General features: G+C 40.7%; 2 protein-coding genes across 2 annotated transcripts; one reads left to right on the top strand and one right to left on the bottom strand.

Annotated features, from left to right (window-relative positions):
• Positions 1-213: 213 nt before the first annotated feature.
• On the top strand, positions 214-5,007 carry tma16 (translation machinery associated 16 homolog; the record flags this gene model as incomplete). Its single annotated transcript, XM_079553643.1, has 8 exons — positions 214-219; positions 289-354; positions 1,985-2,088; positions 3,753-3,790; positions 3,873-3,957; positions 4,025-4,173; positions 4,252-4,294; positions 4,542-5,007. The coding sequence occupies 8 exons, from the start codon at positions 214-216 to the stop codon at positions 4,738-4,740; spliced, it is 690 nt and encodes a 229-aa protein (XP_079409769.1). The 3' UTR covers positions 4,741-5,007.
• A 252-nt stretch (positions 5,008-5,259) lies between these two features.
• Positions 5,260-20,210, bottom strand: LOC306960381 (uncharacterized protein). Its single transcript, XM_079552814.1, has 7 exons — positions 19,749-20,210; positions 11,682-11,732; positions 11,033-11,103; positions 8,031-8,828; positions 7,657-7,837; positions 7,373-7,517; positions 5,260-6,517 (listed from the first exon to the last, which is right to left on the bottom strand). Exons 1-7 carry the CDS (start codon positions 19,833-19,835, stop codon positions 6,207-6,209), a joined length of 1,644 nt encoding a protein of 547 aa, XP_079408940.1. The 5' UTR covers positions 19,836-20,210; the 3' UTR covers positions 5,260-6,206.
• Between the last annotated feature and the right edge of the window lie 1,012 nt (positions 20,211-21,222).

Raw genomic sequence — 21,222 nt, 5'->3', positions numbered from 1 at the left:
ATGGGTGGTCTGTATAATGAATTAAAAGGGGAGAAAACATGTATACACTGACAAATGTTTATTTCAAATCAAGCAAACCTGAAAAAACAGTGCAAGTTTCAGCAGGACAGGAGGAAGATTATATCAACGTCTGTGCCTGTTTTCCTGTAACCTGGAATTAAACTCATTTCAGTGAACTTTGTCAACGCATGAATTCACCTTAAATTAGGGGTCATGGTTGTAGAGCCTATCCCAGTGTAACTATGGGCCTTTGGCTTGGTACACTAAATGTGGAAACTGAAATTTTAGGTTTTCTCCAAAGGAGACACCCCCTGTGGACCCTCAGAGGGTCACCGCAGGGGGCCTCCTCCAAAGGTTGTCCTTATGTCATTCATGTAATTGTAAATAGTTTGAAATAAACAGTGAATCAGTTTATAGAAATACATATAAACATAATGTGGCCTATTGCTACAACTAGTGTTTTATATGCACAGTGGGTTGCATAAGTATCAGCCCCCATTTAACTTTTCAACATTAAATAATAATAATAATAATAATAATAATAATAATAATGATAATAATAATAATAATAATAATAATAATAATAATAATAATAATAATAATAATAATAATAATAATAATAATAATAATAATAATAATAATAATAATAATGATAATAATAATTTATACATATAAGCCTATTATTATATTTCCAGGCCAGATTTGTGCAGTGAACGACTAATAGTTGTTCTGTGGACAGTTTCCCTCACCTGAGCTGTAGCTCTCTGCAGTTCATCCAGGGTCATCATAGGCTTCTTGGTAACAGCTGTGGTCAGTGCTGTCCTTGTTCGGTCAGTACGTTGAGGAGGACGGCCGGACCTTGGTAGGTTTGCAGTGATGCCATACTCTTTCCACTCCTGGATGATGTATGTATATTTAACTGTACTTTGAGAGATGTTCAAAGCTTTGGAAAACTTTTTATAACCTAACCCTGCTTTATACTTCTCAATAACTTTATTGAGAGACCTTAGACCTGTCTTGTGTGTTTTTAGACTTCGTGATGCTGTCTGCTCCCCAATAGTCTCTAAACAGGCCTCTGAGACCATCACAGAGCTGTATTTGAAGTGAGATTAGATTAGATTACACACAGGTAGAGTTAGTAGACATAGTATGGCAAAATGTTGAAAAGTTAAAGGGGGGCCGATACTTATGCAACCCAATGTACATTTATGAGGCAAACCAGTACACGCTCTTTTAAAAAGAGAGAATTAATGGGGGGCTGTGAATTTATAAGGGGGCTGTGACACACACAAAAAAGTATTCTATTCCAGTTATGAAAATGCATGGTTGTACGAACCACATACTGTACACACTTTCAACATTTCCATGATCAGAAATGAGCAGATGGACGAATTAAAGTCCCGTGTTTATCTGCCCCTCTGTGTTGGTCTTGTTCTCTTTACCATTATCCATGCTCCAACACCATTTAGTATAAGCTACTTTTATTTGAAAGTCCAGCCTTGAGTATGCTAATTATTTGTCTGTAGCTGACGTCAATTTTGGGGAAACTGTATATATAGATTGTATGCCACATAATCTAAATTTGTTTTGTTTTTTCTCTTAAAAATAAATAAAATGCTACATTTATTTCTACCAAAAAAATAACTGCAAAAACCCTTTTCAACATTTTAAAATATACGCGGGCAAATTTACGTTAAATAACGTCTATTATCCGTTTTAATAACAAATCCACGATATAATCACAGTTTTGATATTCACACCCACCTTTTTCGAAGTGGTTTCAGGAACGATTACCTTCACTTCCTGTTCACAGCCGAGTCCGTTTACAGACGGACCAGCTTCCGGTGAATTTGTCAACAACATCCGAGGAGCTCTGAGAGGAGCACGCGTGACTCTAACTAGAAAATGGTGATTAAATATGAGCGTGGTTTTTAAGTTTCCATTTGCAGTCACTTTAAAGTGTTTCCTTATTTGTTATTTGCAGCCTAAAGCTCAGAAAGGGAAACCTGCGGAGAAAGCAGTTCACCCGTTCAGCAGGAAGGCAGCGTATCTGGCCAGAGAGGAGCTGCGGCTCAAGAAGAAAGAGAGGTTTGTGCGAGATAATGCCCTCCATCATGAAATAACCTTTGTTAATACACTTTATACTAACATACTAAATACTCGTATGTTAATATGCTTACGTAGCTGACTTAACAGGCTAGTATTCCTAGTTTCCATGCAAGCGAGCACAATTAAGCAGAGGTGGGAGTAAGTCACAAAATGCAAGTCTCGAGTCAAATCCAGGTCGTGAAGGTCCAAGTCCCAAGCAAGTCCAAGTCAATCGGTCATGGGGTTAAGTCGAGTCAAGTCTTTCTTTAGCCGGCAAGTCATCTCAAGTCGCAAAGTCAGCATTAAGGCTTATTCCTTTTAATCTACTTGAAAATATAAGGTACTTTCTCAAGATTTAGCGATTTAGAAAATTTAGGCTAAAATCAAACTTTTAAAAATCAAGTAGATTTGAATTTAAAGTCTAATTAATCTTTAAATAGCCACAAAATGTAATCTATATATTTTATATGCTCCAGTCTATATACAAAATTACTGGGACAGCATTTTAAGGAAGGGGGCCGGGGAGCCTACTTACAAAGAAGAAGAAGATCTTTATTTATATAGCGCCTTTCACAGACATGGTCACAAAGCGCTTTCCATGAGACAATTGTACATTTACTCCATACTCAGTGGTGGTTAAGCTACATTTGCAGCTTCAGTTTCCCCTGGGGGAGACTGACAAAAGCGCTGTCGCAACTGCACACGTCTGCACCACCACCATACATTCACTCACACATATTGTCTTTTAAACACGAGTTGCTTTTCCCTGCAGTCAGAAAGATAAGAATAAAATCATAATTTTGTTATTGTTAGTTTCTGGCAGTTTTTCTGTCAGTGGTTCCCCTGTAATAGCTCAGCCCCTGTATACTCGGATTCGCCCCTGCTCAAAGTAGATTCAGCGCAGCCTTTAGTCCCGGGGCTGTCACTGGGCTCTGTGTGGCTGCGGAAAATAGCCTCTAAATGCTGTAACTTTCGTGACAACGCTTTAAAACACGGAAAAGCCCCCAAGATTTCTGTCATTAATCCAGCTCTTACGCATCGTCGTTCTGGAGGCTCCTGTCTGTACCGTAGCTTCAGTCATTGTTTGGAATGTTTTCCTGTCCCTAATAAATGTCTATGAATCTTCACCTCTTCACTCACTTTAGAAAACCTTCAATACATCCAAAGAAACACGCATTTCCTCCTGCCTTTTCACGCTGTATTTATTAGACGTGCTGTGTCTGGAAGCCGAAAAAGCATGTGGCTAATTACCATATGTAAACATAGATGTGCACAGTTTCACTCAAAGCTATAAAGTCACAGCAAGTCATTGAGAGTCATTGGCCTCAAGTCCAAGTTAAGTCTCAAATCACAAACAGCAAGTCCCAAGTCAAGTCTTTTTAGAGCTTTGGTCAAGTAAGTCTCAGGTCCTGAAAACTGTGACTCAAGTCTGACTCGAGTCAAGTCATTTGAGTCTCACCTCTGCAATCAAGCATAGGTTAAAGACATGTTTTTTCTGTTTTCTCCTCAAAGGCCTATCTACAATTTTGGTGAAAGTGATAATCTTGCAATATGTTTTTCGGGCGTGCAATATTGCAATAAGATATTGTTATATTTTAATAAACTGTTTCAACATGGTTTATTCAATTTTATGTCAAAACTGAGCGTGTTCTTTTGATTCACAGGCATAAAAATGATAAGGCCACTCGCCTCAACAATATAGGTAAATCATCTTCTTTTTTTTAAACTCTGAAGGCAAATGTGTATCTTTTGTACTTATTCATGTTATGGATTTGTTTTGTCAGGAGAAAAACTGATGTGGTTTCAGGCACAGCTTCATCCCTCAAAAACGAGTTACACTAAAAGAGATGCTTGTGATATCATTGAAAGGTAACGACTGACTTCAACAGGTTGAACACTGCTCAGAAATATTATCATTCCTCCTGCTGTTGTGTAGGTACCTGCAGAGGTTTGACACAGAACTCGAACAGATCGAGTTGATGAATGGCATCAAAGGTCGTCAGGGTCGTCTCCATGGCGCCAGAGAGGCTGTGATCAAACAGACCATCGAAAGAGAGCGAGAACAATTTGAAGGCTCCGGTTTTGGTGAGGCTCCTTGAAAATGTGTTCAGACACAGTCATTTACCAATAAACAAGTGTTTTAAGGCTACTTCTTACTTGCAGAAATTCCCGACATCATAAATGCAAAACATCTAAAAACATTTAGGTAAGTGGAAGTTAGATATCAAATGTTACAATGTAATGTTATGGCTGAAATCCTCTGTTAGCTGCTTGCAATGTCCATACGATTCCATTCTGTCTTCTTACCACTGGTACAACATCTATGCCAGTATTTTATGCCTCTAATCCCAGAATACTATAAAACAATGTACTGTCTGGCAAACAAAATGTTTTAAACTGCAGTAATTACTGAAGTTAATGCAGCTTACATGTAATATGCTGTTCTCTGGCAGAGAATGGACGGGTGATTTGAAGAAATTACCAAATCTAAAACTACGTAAAGTTTCAATGAAAGGACTGGACACAAAAACTGATGAGCAGGATAAAGAAGAGGAGAGGGATGAAGAAGATGAAGAAGATGCAGAAGATAAATCGCAAAGAGATGAGGAAGAGGACTTGGAAATCGAGCAGGAAGACATGACATGTGTTTGATGAGGTGGACTTTTGACACGATTCAGCTGCTGTTCTGTACTGACCTGCAGAGGGCGCTAAACATGAGATATTCATTAACCACAGACACTTGAGGCCTTCTACATTCATTTATTCTATGAAGAAATGAAAACCAAGTATTCATTTGGATCTCAAATTTGTAGTTAAAATGAAATGCTCACAATTTAAACTTGTAGAAAGCCATTGTCATTGGCAAACGGACCTGTCTGTTGTTTTTTTATCTTTATTTTTTCTTAACAAAAGATTGGCAACAAAGTTATGCACAAAACCATCTTAATTTAAATACAGTTCAAGACTATCATTTACTCTAATTTCAGTCTTTTCTTGTTGCTTATCTTTGGTCTGTGGAAACCTGATTGTCCACATGTAAAGTGTGTTTTTGACAAAGTGCGTTTTGGATTAATTTAATAGTGCAACGAGTCCATCTCGGTGTGCATATTAAGTATTAAATAACATTTAAAAAATACTCTTTTCAGAGTACCCACTAACCACCTAAATGTCTTTCTAAAAGTGTAGGTAAAGAAAAGTATTTTCGGTCTTTCTAGATGACCCCCTCCAAAAAATGATCTAGGGGGTCTACTCTAAACAGTAGTTGCACTACTGCTGAGAAGGTGCAGAACATCAGTTTCTGTCACATGACTTGGTTATTAGTGGTGTCAATCATCTCATGGCATCGAAGTCTTGAGTGTCTCAAAATGAGAGCACCACAGAATGGTATCTACATTTCAAAGAAAAGTATTTTCAGTCTTTATTGATGACTCCCTCGAAAAAGTGACCTCAAGGGTCTACTCTACCAAAATAAAGATTTAATTTAATTAATGTGTGCATTGAGTACTTGTTATGAGAAATGATTAAGCTGAATGTGTTGTGATCTGGTCAACTATCAGAACTTTAGCAGTTTGGAGTATTTCAATCTGCCATTTTAATACGTTTCAATAATAATACTTCCTAAAGAAAATGTATTTAAAAATGTGAACGAAAGTCTGGTTCGTGTCACATGCTTGGGATACTTATCTCGTCACCTTGTTCCACCCCGCCCACTTTTGGCTCTTTTTGCCTTGTCTCAGCACTTCCATTGTATTGACACTTGTGGTAGAGCGCGAAGCCCGTTCGTTTAAATGGAAAACGAGGGAAAAAGTTTGCTGCTAAAATCTGCAGCGCCCACACGAACCTCCGGAGTAAGGTGAATAGACTTGTGAAAATAGGTTTTCTGAACTCTGTTCACGTATTCCATGTTTTCAATGATGTTCAGACAGGTCAGTACAATTAAACAAAGTGCAGAAATGATTCACCAAACAGTAACATTTAAAACTTTAGCAGTTTTAGGCTGATGGCTTCAATTTCCTTTTTATTATTTCCCTGTGAAATTTGCTGCAACCAAGTCCGTGGAGGTCTGTCCTCTGCGTTGGACAAATCTCCATCCGTTATGTGAATGAGTAGAAAAAAAGTCAAACAGGGCTGTGCACTGGAGCCACGGCTGCCTCCATGGCCGCTTCAGAGTCTGAGCGAGCCTGTGTGGATACAGGGGCTGGGCTGACGGGGACCTCCACACTGTGGCTGCTGTTGTGGGACCTGCGTGCCAGGGGGTTGTGCAGTTCCTTGTCGGGACAGTTCTGCACAGTGATGATGCGGTTGAAGGCTTTGAGCCGTTGCCACAGCTGCAGGTACACCTTACTCTGGATGTACATGAAAATGAGTCCGCCCGCGAGACCAATGGCCACCACGATCAGCTTGGTCCAGAAAGGCCACTCCAGCACACCTGCCACACAGACACACAGCGCTCACAGGACGTCCTCGGAGTGTGTGAGGAAGAAGCATGTGGGACTATCCTGGTTAAATAAAGGTCAATACTGATCCGGGCTTACCTTCTAATGAGTAGTACTGCAAAAGTGAAACTCTCCATAAATCTGCAATCAAGAGTGGCGGAATCTTCCTTTATCATCTTACATTATGTTAGCACAGCTTTGGGAGGTTTCAAACACTGTACATATTAAGGAATATGTACCCAGGTTTCTACCAGGAAATCTAAAAGAGTAGTTCACGAAGGTCACAGCACAATTAGGGACGGACACGGAGGCAGGATTTGAAGTTTTCCTTTGAAATCAAGTTGACTTCTGTATATTGCGAAGACGCTTGCATTCATGCAGCAGTGAAAGTGTACTTTTATTGTGTGTCTCTGATGTAGGCGATGACGGTGCGACAACATTTGACACTGGTACTATCTGTTTGCGCATTTTAAAGTATTTTTAAAGCAGTTGTTTTGAATGGTGGAAAAACAATCAGAATCAGAGCAGCTAATTATGATTCATTTACGGTTCAAATATGACTTGCAGATTAGTAAGGACTTCACTATCCTTTAGGACACCACCACAACGTCAGGAGCACGGATCTAATCCGCTACTAAGAAAGGAGAACGGGTATTTATGAATGTATATTCAGCTACTGTATAAGAATAAACTAGCTTTAAAACACCACACTGAACAGGGTTACAACGTTACAATTAATGTTTGCACTATAATGAAACACTATAGTGAAACATTTGTTATTATTAGCTACAACTAAAGACAATAAAAATAAATGAGTGAATAAATGTGCAGTGTATGAAGTTACAAACCATTCTTTCCCAGTCGAACCTCCTCCGCTGTTCTCTTGACCAGAATGTAGACTGACCACAGCATACAGCCGATCGCAATGAGGTGAAACAGGACAGAGCAGAAGATCTTCCTCCTCTCACCTTTGGACATGTGGAGCTTCTCCCACTGTGACAGACACACGGCCAACGTCATGTGGGATAAAAGAGTCGTGGACAGGACTACATTTAATAAAGTATTCCCTAATAAATATCAAGGTTATGGAGTGATTGAGCGACTATGTGGAAGCAACATTTTGGCTGCGTACCTTGCGTAAAGGTTTGAGCTTGGTTTCCATGATGAAGTCAAACTTGCAGAGTTCACAGCAGCGCGTGTCTGACGACTTGATCCACTGGTTGAGGCAGGTCTGATGGACAAAACTCAGGCTTCCTGTGCAGCGGCAAGGCATTATCAGCGGACACTCGTCATCCCCCTCACAGTGACAGATCCTGTGACAGGACAGAGGAGGAAATAGCAGTGCTGTTATTGTCTTTAAAGATGCTAAATGATAAACATCTGACATAATGACTAAATTGAATCACTCTGAGCCAGTGACAAGTTCAAATCAGAGGAAGACGTCCATTAAAGTTCCACATTTGTGAGAGGTCATTAGCTAATACTTTCCACCCCGTTAATACTGACCTGCAGACCTCGGTTTCAGAGTCGGAGTAGGGGAGCAGCGTGGTGGCCCCGTTGCCCGTGCAGTGTGACTGGGGGGTGGGCACCGACATGTCCCCGCTGCCCGGGCCTCTCTCCTGGTAGCGTTTGGTGATAAGCTCCCCTGGCTGCTCCTCCTCAGTGGCCGGGGTGCTGCTGCCCTCGGGACTGTCAGCCTCCTGCTCTTTACTTGTCGACGTCTCCTTCACCTCCGGCGCCTCCTCTTTCACTGAGGCGCTGCTTCCGTGGCACTTCTTCAGACTGCTCTCCTCCTGCGGCTGGTTCTCCTTCTCTTGTTCCTCTGAGCTGATCGACTGCAGCTCCATCTCCTCAGTTTTGTTCTCATAGGCGACGACCTCGTTGGGCTCCTTGTCCCGGCTGCTGCTGCTGCGCCGTCGCACTCTCCTCGCTTTCTCCTTGCTCCAGCTGCGGGCCTGTCTCCACGAGTCCTCTTCCGAGCTGGAGTTGCTCTGCGGTGCGCTGGACGAGCGGAGGCGCGACGCGAGCTCCCTCTTGGGTCTAAAAGGCCTGTCCCGCTTCTCCCCCTTCTCGCTGCGGTCCGAGCTGAGGCTGCGGTCGGTCAGGTCCGGTTTGGAGTTGCTGTCCACGCAGTTCAAGGTTGGGCAGCCCGAGCCTTTGTGGCGGTGGCGGCGTTTCACCTGCTTCTTTTGGGACGGCCCCGTGGAGCCCAGTGTGTTGGCGACTGTCATTGTCGAGGAGTTTGTGTGTTTCCCTGAGTTTGGTAACGCAGTCTCCTCTTGTAAACGAGAAAGCGGGCCGGAACTGAAGACACACAAGGCGCACGAGCACAGATGGAGACAGAAAGGAAATGTATGAATAAACAGGGTGGGAATCAAACAGATGTGCACAAAGGTGAGACACGGCTAAACTCATTTGAAAATACCAATTTGAAACTTCTGCTGTAGATTATTCACATAAAGATGAGAAAAGAAAACATGTTTTGAAACTTTTCTTTGTTTTAACATCTTAGCAACACTTCAGATCACAGCCTGCGAGTTCCATATGTAGGGAACAGGAATTAGCAAGTACGCATCTTACATGTAATAAAGTCTAACAAGGGGTAAACAGTGCAACAAAGCTGTACAACGTGTAGCTGCAGGTGTTTTGGCCGTTATATTGTTGTGCCATCTTTTGTTTCATAAATTGATGAAAATGAGCACATAACACACAAGCTCACCCTACCTAATTGATGGAGAATTATAGAGTTAATTCAGCCATGGCACATTCCTTTCGAATCTTATCATATTGTACTGTCAAAGGGGAACATTCAGGCGCCGACCTTCTACATGACTTGTGGCCTAGTCAACGTGGCACATTGTCCGAGAGGTAGATTGTTAGTGCCTACGTGTAACCGAGGCTATATAGCTCTCTTCATGTGGAAGTATCCCCAGACTCTGAATGATCAATGCTCTGAACATTGTGTTGACTGTTCAAATGTCTCCAGGCCTGTAATACGGTAATAAACTTCTACCATGTAAGACATCCAGACCGTGTCCCGTCTCTCCATCCACATCTCCTCCGGACTCCTTTAGTATTTCCCTAACACTAATGTGTAACTACACGTGAGCGCGAGCTGTCTTTGTTACACTTTGTACACCTTTATTAAAACTTTATTGTGTAATTACCTGTACTTACATATGCAATTACTTTCTTGTTACCTGTGCCTACACATGGAACTTGCGGGTTATAATCTGAAAATATAAAGGCATTTAAAAGTAACAATTGCCTACGTTTTTGTAAAATCTGAATAATGAGTATGTTTAAACCAAACTGTATTTATTTTGGCGACATATTAAATACAAGGATCATTTTAAAGGCTATTCCGTATGTCTTATTTACTTCTGGAGTAATCTGTAAACATTCAAATCTTCTTATTTGGGGATTAAACGCTTAATAAATCACTCAAAATGCAGTGCATATACATTTGGTGTCAGATGGAGACATTGTCACCATAGTGTGAGAAAAATGCACTTTGAGAAAACAGCTTATGAAGATACCATTTCCTAAATAAATAAATGACTTTGTCTCCAGGTAAGAACACATGTTAGGTCCAAATAAATTAATACATTATCATAATTTCCTGCAGTGTTTCCCTTTAAATCAGAATAAAATGTTGGCGATCATTAATTTAAAAAAAAAATGGCAGAATGGCAGTAACTCAATGATCTAAGTCAGTTGAGCCTGAGCTGAATGCGGTCGGTCAGGTCCAGTTTCGAGTAACTGTCCACTGGATCAATGAGGGGCAAATGTGTGGTTCTAATTGTCGATTTGTCATTTGCCACCTATCTTTACTAGATCTACCTATTGTCTAGGATATATTAAGAAATCCTCTTCATGTACAGTTTATCTGAAAACTTCTTTGGGATATGTATTTACCATTGGAATGCCTAAGAAATGCTCACATGTTGAGCCATGCACTATTCCTGGACAGACCTGTGATAAACCCTGCTTAAACAGGTTCCCTGGGAGAGTTCAGGTAAGTTCATCCGGAGCACAGCCGACAGATGGGACGAGGGTAGTTGCCAGTAGTGAGTATTTAGAGACTAATCTAATCTAATCTTCTTTTTTTAAACTTTTATTTAAGTAGGAAAGTACTACTGAGATAAAGAGTCCTATTGTTCATACTTTTAGTGATAGTGTAAAGCGGGGCACAGGCACTAACCACTGAAAAGAAAATGACGAAGTAAAATACAAATAGAAATAAAATGTGAAATGAAGTGAATGACATTTACATAAAACGCCACATGTTTGACAAATCCCCCTCAGACAGTTGCAAAAGGAAGGACGGGACAATCAGCCGGCTCTCACTGATTGAGTTACTGCAGCACTATCAGATCTCATCCATTTTCATTTGTTTGTGCCTCCAGGATACATCCCTGTCATCCATGCTCATTCAGCCTCCCACTCATTCTGAACATGTCAGCAGAGAGCTCATGCAAAGCATGAATCCCAGCGCTCAGACGTACCTGCAGATGTCCTGAGAAGACGGGGTCACGGAGGTCCTCGAGGCCGTGGTCAGTCCCGTCGAGTTGCTGACCTAAAAAATGAAAAGGTTCATTTTAATAGAACAAGTCTAACATTGCAGTGAACGTGTTTGGCGTGAGTTCTTTCAAAATGTTTCCTTTGAGTGTGTGAGAGAGGAAAGAAGATCATACTTAAAAGGGTTTTTCTCTTTAGAACTCAGAAATAAACCCTTCATCTGCTTTGGTAAAAGGACTGGCATCTATAATGCTTATGTAATGATAATAATAGAGCACACCATATTGCACTGTTTCTTCAAATGCAAAATGCAGAATGAATGCAGAATGGTAGACTGCATGTTCAGCTATAGTTCTCAATAGAAATATAACTTAAGAGAGATATATTGATTCAGAGATCGTGAAACAGAGACAGTATGAGCTTTTTATCGTACTGTCAAAGTCGATTGAATTTCATGTTTGTGTTAGAGCCGCCGTCATAAGAGGAGCGCCTCAGTTGCACTGTGTGGAATTTCTATTGATTTGACGCCCCAGCATTAGCACATTACTTTCTGCTTGGATAAACGGCGGTAGCTCTGCTCCACTTTTTACTGAGACGTGAGTGAGCTCTGAGGACTCCGGGATTTTCAGCGGTTACCTTGGAGATGTTGCTGGATCGACTTCCCGAGCGTCCAGGGGCCTTCTTCCCCTGCAGGAGGAGAGAGAGGCCGATCAATAGAGCTTCAACGCGAGGATGTGACGCTGCCATATCACGCAGCACTTCAGCATGTGGCCGAGGCAAACCACTACCCCATTTTAAGACTGCAAGATGTCCTCATCGTGTTCCTCTATTCTGCCTACTCTCATAGCAGTAACAAAACAGATTCAGGTAGCAGCACATTTATGATCCTTAACATTACACCTATACCAATAAATCCCCCTCTGGTACCACCAAACCACAGAACTCAATTTCATGCTTTTTATCAAACGTCAGGTCAAAATAAATCTGTGTACCTAATAATGTTACCAGTTGGTGGATTTTAGTTGTTGCAATACCCAGTAACCAGAAGAACATATTATTACAACGCACATTGTTCAACTGATTTTTTTCAGACTGGAGATCAATAATCCCCAACCGAGAGGTTATTCACAGGGGTCCTCCAGAGCTTCTGCAAAAAGAGGTCCAAAAAGTTGGGCACGCGAAGGCAAAACATTTTCATGTTTTTAGTTTCTTTTGTTGGCCCATAGGCTTTAATCAAGAGCTGAGGATGAGGCGGGGTGGAAATCCGGAGAGACATTCAGCAAACTGTCAAAGCCAAGATCCAAACCCACAGCGCTGAGAGGAGAATAGTGTTCTCGTATATCTGCAGCAGCCTTAAAGGGATATTTCAGGATAATTGACATAGGGCCTCATTTCCTAGTTATCCAGTGTTGTTGATTTCTGGAGATTTTTATTTTTTAATTCATGCAGTTCTTATTCACCTTATTCCGCCCGCCCACTATGTCTATGGTAACTAGTAGCCTGCATTAAAAACAGTCTGACCCAAGCACAGTGCACCTGAGGCAAACTATCACTTATAACGCCAGACTACCCATATAAATGTCTGTGTTGACTGTATAATGTTTTAAATATAACCATTTTGCATTTAAATGAACTTATATTTGAGCAGCATCAGCTTCCTGGTTGGGGGAGTGATCTACTCAGTTACTGGATCTACAGTGGTTTGTTTACCTGCGGCCGGCATTACTACACGTGGAATTCACAAAGGAGCTTTCTACAAATCAGATATGGCAACATTTGGAGGACTACCTGATGATTTTGAAGAGGTTTTTAATGCAGGCTACCAGTTACCATAGACATGCGCTAGCCTAGCACTAGCCTAGCGCCACTAAACTCTATAAAATATAAGGACTGCATGAATTACAAAACATATATATATCTCCAGAAATCAACAACACAAAAATCCAGAAATATCTTAACCATCGACTTCACACATTGTATACTAATGATTATTCTATAATGATATTATTCAATTTGAAATGAATATTAATCACTTCAAGTGGGAGGGTATTGGGGTCAATGTCAATGTATTCATCTGTAAAATTGGGGTCACAAAAAGAAAAAGGTTGGAACCTACTACTGTAATATAATTTCAAATTTGAAGTTTATTTAATTAGAACTGTTCAAATAAATGGGGGGGGGGGGTGAAAGAACAAAAAGCAAATGAATAAATGACATAAACAAGGTCATGATGACAGTATGCACTGGCCGCTGGGATCGAACCACTAACCATGAATCTTCAGATCAGTGAACAAATGCCACTAAGTCCGATTTGTATCCACAACAGTTTTCAGACAGGTGAACCAGGTTTACTCCTGTCACCTGAGAAAACTGCTTTGTTCATTGTGGCCAGAGGTAAAGCCAGCCAATCCCATTACGAGATCAGCCTGCACACTGCTCTGTGATGTGCCTCTAATTAAAAGTCCACTTAAAGGCACTTTATTCGTGCAGTTCTTAGAGCAGTGAATCAACCATCTGTGACCCTGCTGGCCTCTGCATGCAGCCGATCGCTTTCAAGGTTTGTGTGGCAAAAGGACACAACTGCGACTACTAACTTTATACTCGAGTGGAGGAAGATATACAGCACATTATGCATAATCAATAAGCTGCAATACATCATAATCCATTTAACATCGTGTCAACATTAGCAAACATTATCTCATCCCGGCTCTAGTTTTGTTGTTGCTTAAATTATTTCCTGATCGCTTTTAGGCAAAAAGGTTAGAATTAATGCAAAACAGAAACTCGTCCCGGGTTCCATTCCCACCTGGACGGGGCCTGTCAGTGTGGAGTTTTTGCATGTTCTCCCCATGTCTGCGTGAGTTTTCCCCACGGCTAAAACATGTACATTAGGTTCCCCCCTGGGTCCCTGAAAAAGAGATTCTTAATCTCAGTGGGACATTCCTGGTAAAATAAAAGTAAAACAAAGCAACAACAAAAAAACTTATATATTACCAGTTATGAATTTAAGATCACAAAGGGTACATACGGTGTCAGGCTGAATTGACATGTTTGAGTGCTCAAGAGCTACAAAATACTTGCTGATGAAATAGGAAAGCGCCACTCTGTGTTAAGACAACTGAAAGAAGAACTAAGTAACTTGTTTACCTTCATAAATCCTTTCCGTAGTCCCTCTGGGGGTAATACAAGTGTTAATGGGATGATTGGAGGGTCTTTCATCTCCCCCTGGTGTCTCCGGCCAGAAAACCACAATTGCAACTTTCCCTGCACCGGGTCGGAGTCACCAATACACACTAGTAGAATCACTAAGAGGCTATCAGGCTGACGGGCAAAGCTAACTGAGGGCTAGCACCACTTAAACAGTATTTACAGCCAAGTTTGAGTGAAAAAAAAGATCTCCATTGTGTAATAGGATGTACAATATCCCTCTCTCCCTTTGTCTTTTCTGTCAGTGTAGTATTTACTCTCATGGGCAATTAATGAGTAAAAAAACACAGCATGCTACGACACCTGCAGTTGTGCTTATGGCCTCTAGGGGCATGAGTTACTTAGTACTGCTCTAATAAAAGCCCATAGTTTAAAATTGAGGTGTAGGGCAACCGAAAATCCCAAGGCGGTAACTATGGTAACTGCAGATGTTTTTGTCTTTTGGTTTTTGGTCAATATCTCAGTCATTACTGGAAGTATCCACATGAAACAAAAACGGTCTCAAAGTTCATTGTCTCCTCTGTCAGCACATATGAACTAATGTCCAATTATTTTCTCTGAAAGTGGTGACAATATTCGAAAAGATGATCGTGATGCTGGCCAATAGGAAGGACTTTCATAAAAATAATACGGCAGGTTTGTGAATCCAATCACTGTCAATTACTGATAAGGAAAATCATTTGTTAATTTTCGTTTTGGAGATTTCTTACAAAAAATGTATTTCTCCCACAGAGTTGTACTGGCCCCTGCACTCCACCTGGCACTATGGCATCATCACATTATAAAACTGATCAATCCAGCTCTCAAGTTGCCTCCACTTCCAAGTCCAAGGTTTTGTATGTCCAATTACTTCTGTTCTCCTTACCCACTGTTTACATAACACGAAATGCTCGTGCAAAGATGTTGTAAAGTAAAAGGCTGAATAATGCATAATAAAATATATTACACTTTTAAAATGTAACACAATGTCCTCTCCAGCATGTAAGAATGGAAGAGTGAAAAATGTTACAAGAATCGCTGATAGAAATCCCCATGAGGAGGCTGTAGAGAAATTCCCATTGAGCCGTTGGCACTGTTGCCTTCAAAGTTAAAATTCAGCTCTATGTGCTGCATATTGCATCTGAAATGGCTTGTGATGGAACTTATGGCTATTCATTTGGAGTCGCTCAAAGAGACTATCCCATCATATTGCTCATCACATCTCTAGAAATAGCCCCTGCAACAAAGGTCCGTGGTTCTCCATCCTGCCGGTGCCTACTGTAGGAGGCAACATTATTATATTTAGCGGTGACGCAGGAAAGAAAAAGCAGTGTCCGTGCAGCAGCCCCCGCTTTGCACCTACTGCACAGAAGATACGGCGTGTGTGATTCATGTCGATAAACAGGAAAGCCGCTGTTGCGTGGATGGCTGCACGGTCTAAGCTGATCAAGGGATTTGCTGAGAGCCAGGTTTAAATTAGTAGCTCGACTGGAGTTGCCGCAAACTCTGCGCTAGGTTTCTGGGAATGACTGAGGCCAAAATGTGTTGTAGTTTAAATATAAATACAATTCAAAAAACACATATATCTTTATTTATTCTTTAATTAACCAGGTAGGTCAATTCCGAACAAATAATCATTTACATCGACAACCTGGCCAACAGGCATTCCAAGAATAAATACAGTGGCTTCAGGCAGTGGTGTTTGGGGCTGAATGCTCGTTTTATTTGGCCATTATTCTACATTTCTGTTGTTAATGTATTATTGTAGCATATTCAGTGTAAACGATATATATATATTTCTTACATTATTTTTGTAAACAATTTTATCTTCAAACCTCTGCATAACATAAACTTTATGAACTCAGTACATATTAGTTGAAATGTACTTGATTATGCTTTTCTATCAATCAAGGTTTCTCAACCAGGGGTGCGGGGACCCCTTGGGGTATGCTCGCATCGTCAGCACCCTTCAGGTAGGGGGCGTTTAGAACAAAAGTGAAAGATTTAAGGGGCTGACTCACTCCTGTCAATCAGGTTTGCACAAAAAACAACAACAACATCAAATACCGGTTCATGTGTGCATTTTGCAAATGAATGATGACTGGCATCGTATTCAGTCCCAACTTAGTACAAGTACACGTTTCAATGCTTTTCATCTTAGTGCTTTCAGATAATCACAGATTCATAGATCAATGTAATGAGTTTATGAAACTAAACTTTTTCTGAGGCTTATTAAATGTTTTAAAACCCTCACACGGCCAATCTGTCTTTATGATTTTAAGTCAAGAGAGAACTCAGATAATCAGTCAAAAAAAAGCCACGGTTTCTTCATCTGCAGTGACGCCTCACTTCCCTCTTATCGGTGACAAGGATGTTTCAAAATATATGTAGCGCTTTGAAACTTGTGATTACACTTGTCTTAATAATACAAATGAAATGTTTAGTGATTTTAAAGCATCATTGAAGATAAGGATTGCGCACTTGTGGTAGAATTTTGGCAGCGAGTATTTAGATCAGAAACTTTTCTTTTTAGGGTTATTGCAAACTGATCTTAACCCTAGAATCTGCCAAAAATAAGCATCACAGTCTTTACCCTGTAGTGTTGTTGTGATTGTGAATAAATTAACATTACGATTGTAATCAGTAAAGTCCATATTTGATTTGAACATGTTGACCTCATGTCCGAAACATAGAAATTTACTATGAAATATTTACTGCACACCCGACTTTCATTGTCTTTTGTACTGCAGGCAAATGATGAAAAGGTATTTATGAATAATACATCATGAATAAAACAAAATATAAAACAAACACAGCTTATGATGCATTATGTATCTCTCGGTTTAGTGGAACATTTCCATGTCCTTTGCCAAGAACATACTAACCATCAGTCATGGACAGGTGATGTTAGTCACCATCATCAGCATGTTCCCGCTGAACCACACAAATACAGAACTTAGTGTTCTCTGCATGGGCTTATTAAGGACACCTCCAGTCCAGGACACTTTAATGGTCAGTAATTGCTAAATATGTTGAGTGTTCATGCACTGACAATGACGTACATTTCCTGCCTCTCCTTAGTGACTCCAGGACATCACTAATTCCTATCAAAGATCGTCTTGTTGCATGGATGGGAAAAATGCGAGAATGCATATAGAGGCAAAGAACAAATATTAACTTATGATCACTGCTGATGCACCACTAAAGCCCACTCCTGTGGGCAACATAAGCAGACCCATGGTTGCTTAGCGCCTGAGCCCTGACGAGACTGTGCATTCACATGGCAGTGTGGCCACTTACCAGAAGTGGCGCGGAGACAAGACGCCAAATCTATTCGTGCCAGCAGTTACTACCGACTCAGCCTCACAGCAGTGAGGGTTATTTTTTGATGTTGTACCTTGGCACAAAACCAACCACCTCAATTAGACTGATAAAACTGTTTGTTCTGCTCAGAAAAGAGAGAACAACCAAGAAATGTACTTTGTAATGTGATTAAAGTAATGTTCTGCTTTAGCCACTCTTAGCATTGATGTTTATACTTAACGTTGATAGAAAGGAAAACAGCTGCATGCAAAAAAATCATCCTTTGCTAAAAATAATAGCTGGCAATGCTATTAGCGATAACTTTGTAGTGGAGGCAATTTGAGCACTGACACAGGCAGATCAAGTTCAGCTGAGAACAACGGACTATGCAGGATTATTCAAACAAGGCTGAAGGACACAAAACGTAACTCCAGGAGAGCTTTTCATGGGGTAACATTATAACAAGTTAAGATGAATAAACACACAAATTAAATCAGGTCATTTAAACAAAATATGTGTCTGTTCTACGGTGAGCAAAGTTGGGATTATGTGTATTTTTCTTTGTTTTTTTGGGGTGTATTTTTAATATTACAGTTCCCTAATAAACAAATAATTATTTATCATAAATCTAAAAATAGTATGACATGTTTCTGTTTCTACTGTACTTACTGAGAATTTGTTTGGTGCAAATGCATCTTATGTTAATGGTTTTCTCATGTCAGAGGCAGTGCAGCCTGCAGGAAAAGGCGGAGAGAACGTGGGTTATTGTTGACAGAAGTACTTATCATTCTTGGGTAAAAAATGTCAGGAAAGAGACACCGATTGATTTTGAAAGTAAAAACTGCGAAGACGAGCACATGTCTCTGATATAGTTTTCCATATTATGTCTTCTGTGTCACTGCCTTGGATACATCATGTGCTTGACGAGTCAGGCAGATGGCCTTGTCCAACTGTTGGCTAATTCGTGCGTCTTATCAGTCAAGGAAGAAAATAGCCTTAACATAAAACTCAGTATCTGATGCTGTTGAATATTGAAGGAACATTTAAAGAACATAAAAAATAAGCACTAAGTTTATAATGTGACTTAAAGACACATGGCAGCTGTCATTGGAGAGACTTTAAGTTGTGCATGTGACATAACCAAGTGCCATGAGGTCAGAGAACAGTCCTAGTACACCCGCATTATATAATGTTGGTGACTTTAATTGTGATACTTGTGCCAAACTGAAGAGAATGACTTCACTTCTTAAACACTGTGGTTCTTGTTGTGTCTTTTCGATGCCAAATACCTCAATGATGGTCCTGACCTAAATGTCACATCACAAACATTGCAGAACAAAGCTTATTTATTGAGGTGATTTGACCCTGCATAAAGTAATGGGTTTTAAACAGTGTGCAATAAAGCAGTGGTTCACAAATTGCGGTCTGTGGCGGGACCTCCAAGGTTGGCTACACATCAAAGAGCTTGAAATGGACTTAAAGTGACAATAAGGAGTTTAAAAATGTTAAAATTACGCATTGTCCTCCCCCTTCATGTTCCAGCAATGTCCTAATGTGTAGAATGAGCCCAGACCTGTTCACCACAACTGCCTCTAAAATCCTAAATTGTCGCTCAAAAAGTTCTTCATTCGGGTTCAAAGTGCCGTCATACAAGAGCTTAATATAGAAACTGCAGTAACACGTAAGACCTGAGGTGGCAGTAGTGAGTATAAAAATGAGCAACTTGCATCTAGTCTTATTAGTATGAATTGGTTTAAAACACCTCTTTGCATCAAGGTTGAGATTTGGTCTAATGTGTGACCCAATAAAAAGCCTGCAACAAAGTAAGAAACAACATTTCCATTTTTTTTTTTTCATGAAACAGAACTCAGTAAAAAAATAGGAAATCAATGGAAAGGAAATGACTAATACTGAACTTCTGCACATTTTGTAAGCTGCCCTTCACTATATTCTAGGTTGCATTAGCGGGGAAAAAAAGTGTAAGATCTCGGTCAGTTTGGGATTGAGACTTCTGTCAATGAGGATTATTGCATAGGTACATAATTTGGTGACTTACTGTGGTGCCCTACTTGAAATGGACTAAAGCTGTCAGTACCAATGATCCACTTTTCGGAATCACTGACCTAAAAAGACACTACCTCCTCACAGTAGTCACTATTGAGCAGGCTAAAGTTTCTGACGACAACATTTGACTGTCATTTGGCCAAAGCTCACCTCACTCTTGTCTTTGGAGCGCGAGGAGCTCTTGCCAGTGCCGCTGCTCTCCCGGGCTGGAACCACAGTGATCTGTTGCACTGGCATGCTGCTGTTTCCAGGACAACCCTCGGAGTCAGTCCCACATCACCCTGCTCCTGTCGAGGCCGTCTCCTCTCTGTCCCATCTACAAAGGTACAAAGACGCGCTCCCACTCCGTCCACCGACACGTCCCGATCATCAACAAAACCCCAAGACGGATGTGGATCGGATCACCGTGGCAACAGGAAGACAGGGTGTGAGGTAGTCATGGCGACTGGGAAACTACTCCACATCTCCCTCCTCTTCTTCTTCTTCCCTGCCGCGACACAAATAAAGATGGAAGATGTGGATGAAAACCCAGGCTGATATGAGCAGTGCTGTGCGCTAGCGCCCTTTGCTAGCGTGTAAAGGTGTTGCATTTGTGGTTCTTGAGTGGGCGGAGCCAAGGTTTTTACAGTGCCCTGCAGGGGAATAAGCACATGGTTCACAAGGATTAGGGCTTAAACTAACCTCAATCTCCTCCTCAAACCAATGGCGGTGCTAATAGGCTTACACAACTTGTGCACTTGGATGCTGTGTATCATTCCGTCATACATGTGTCTATTGTATTGGCAAGAATCTCACAATATTTACGTATCACAAATCACCTGCAACTTTTCAACGTGTTGCAATGTATCCCGATACTGTGAAAAAACAAAAATATCAAAACATTTGATAAAAGTATAGAATTTGGAAATGTGTAAAAGCCAGACAAGATTATAACAGAAGTATCCATGCAGTTGCTGGTGGGGCTGGGACAAAATATCGTATTCCATCGGATTGCAATACTTTTTGCCGCAATGCCAAGTATCAATACTTCATCAAGTATAAACATGCTACTTGTCATAATTACTGACTGTATCGCAATACGCATCGTATCGGCCCCTGAGTATCGTGGTACGTATCAGATCGACAAAAGTGGATCGTCCCAGCCCTAGTTACTGTTATTGTGGCACAAAATGCTCAGTCACATGGCATAAAATAATAGCAAAGTAGAGATTTTGAAGTAAAAATCAAGCTGTCAATTCCAGTGCAGGCATTGTAGACTTGGTTGGTTTTATTCAGTTTGATTGTTGTCCCTTGCTGACTTTGTGGACATTTTGTGCACAATTGAGGCTTAAAAACATTCCTTTCGGTGCCTCAGCTTTGATATTTTCTGCCTTAAAGCAGTGCTAAGTAACTCCTGCCCCTAGAGGCCATAATGTCACTGCAGGTGTCGTAGCATGTTGCATTTTTTTTACTCATTAATTGTCCATGAGAGTAAATACTACGCTGACAGAAAAGACAAAGGGAGAGAGGGACATTGTACATCCAATTACACAAATGAGACTATTTTTTTCATTCAAATTTGGCTGTAAATACTCTTCTTAACAAATAAACAAAGTTATAACATCATTCAAAGCTCAAAAAAGCA

This window comes from Gobius niger, assembly GCF_951799975.1.
Source record: "Gobius niger genome assembly, chromosome: 3".
NCBI classification, from domain to species: Eukaryota; Metazoa; Chordata; class Actinopteri; order Gobiiformes; family Gobiidae; genus Gobius; species Gobius niger.
The sequence above is the reverse complement of the archived record's forward strand: the minus strand, read 5'-3'. Positions and strand labels throughout refer to the sequence as shown.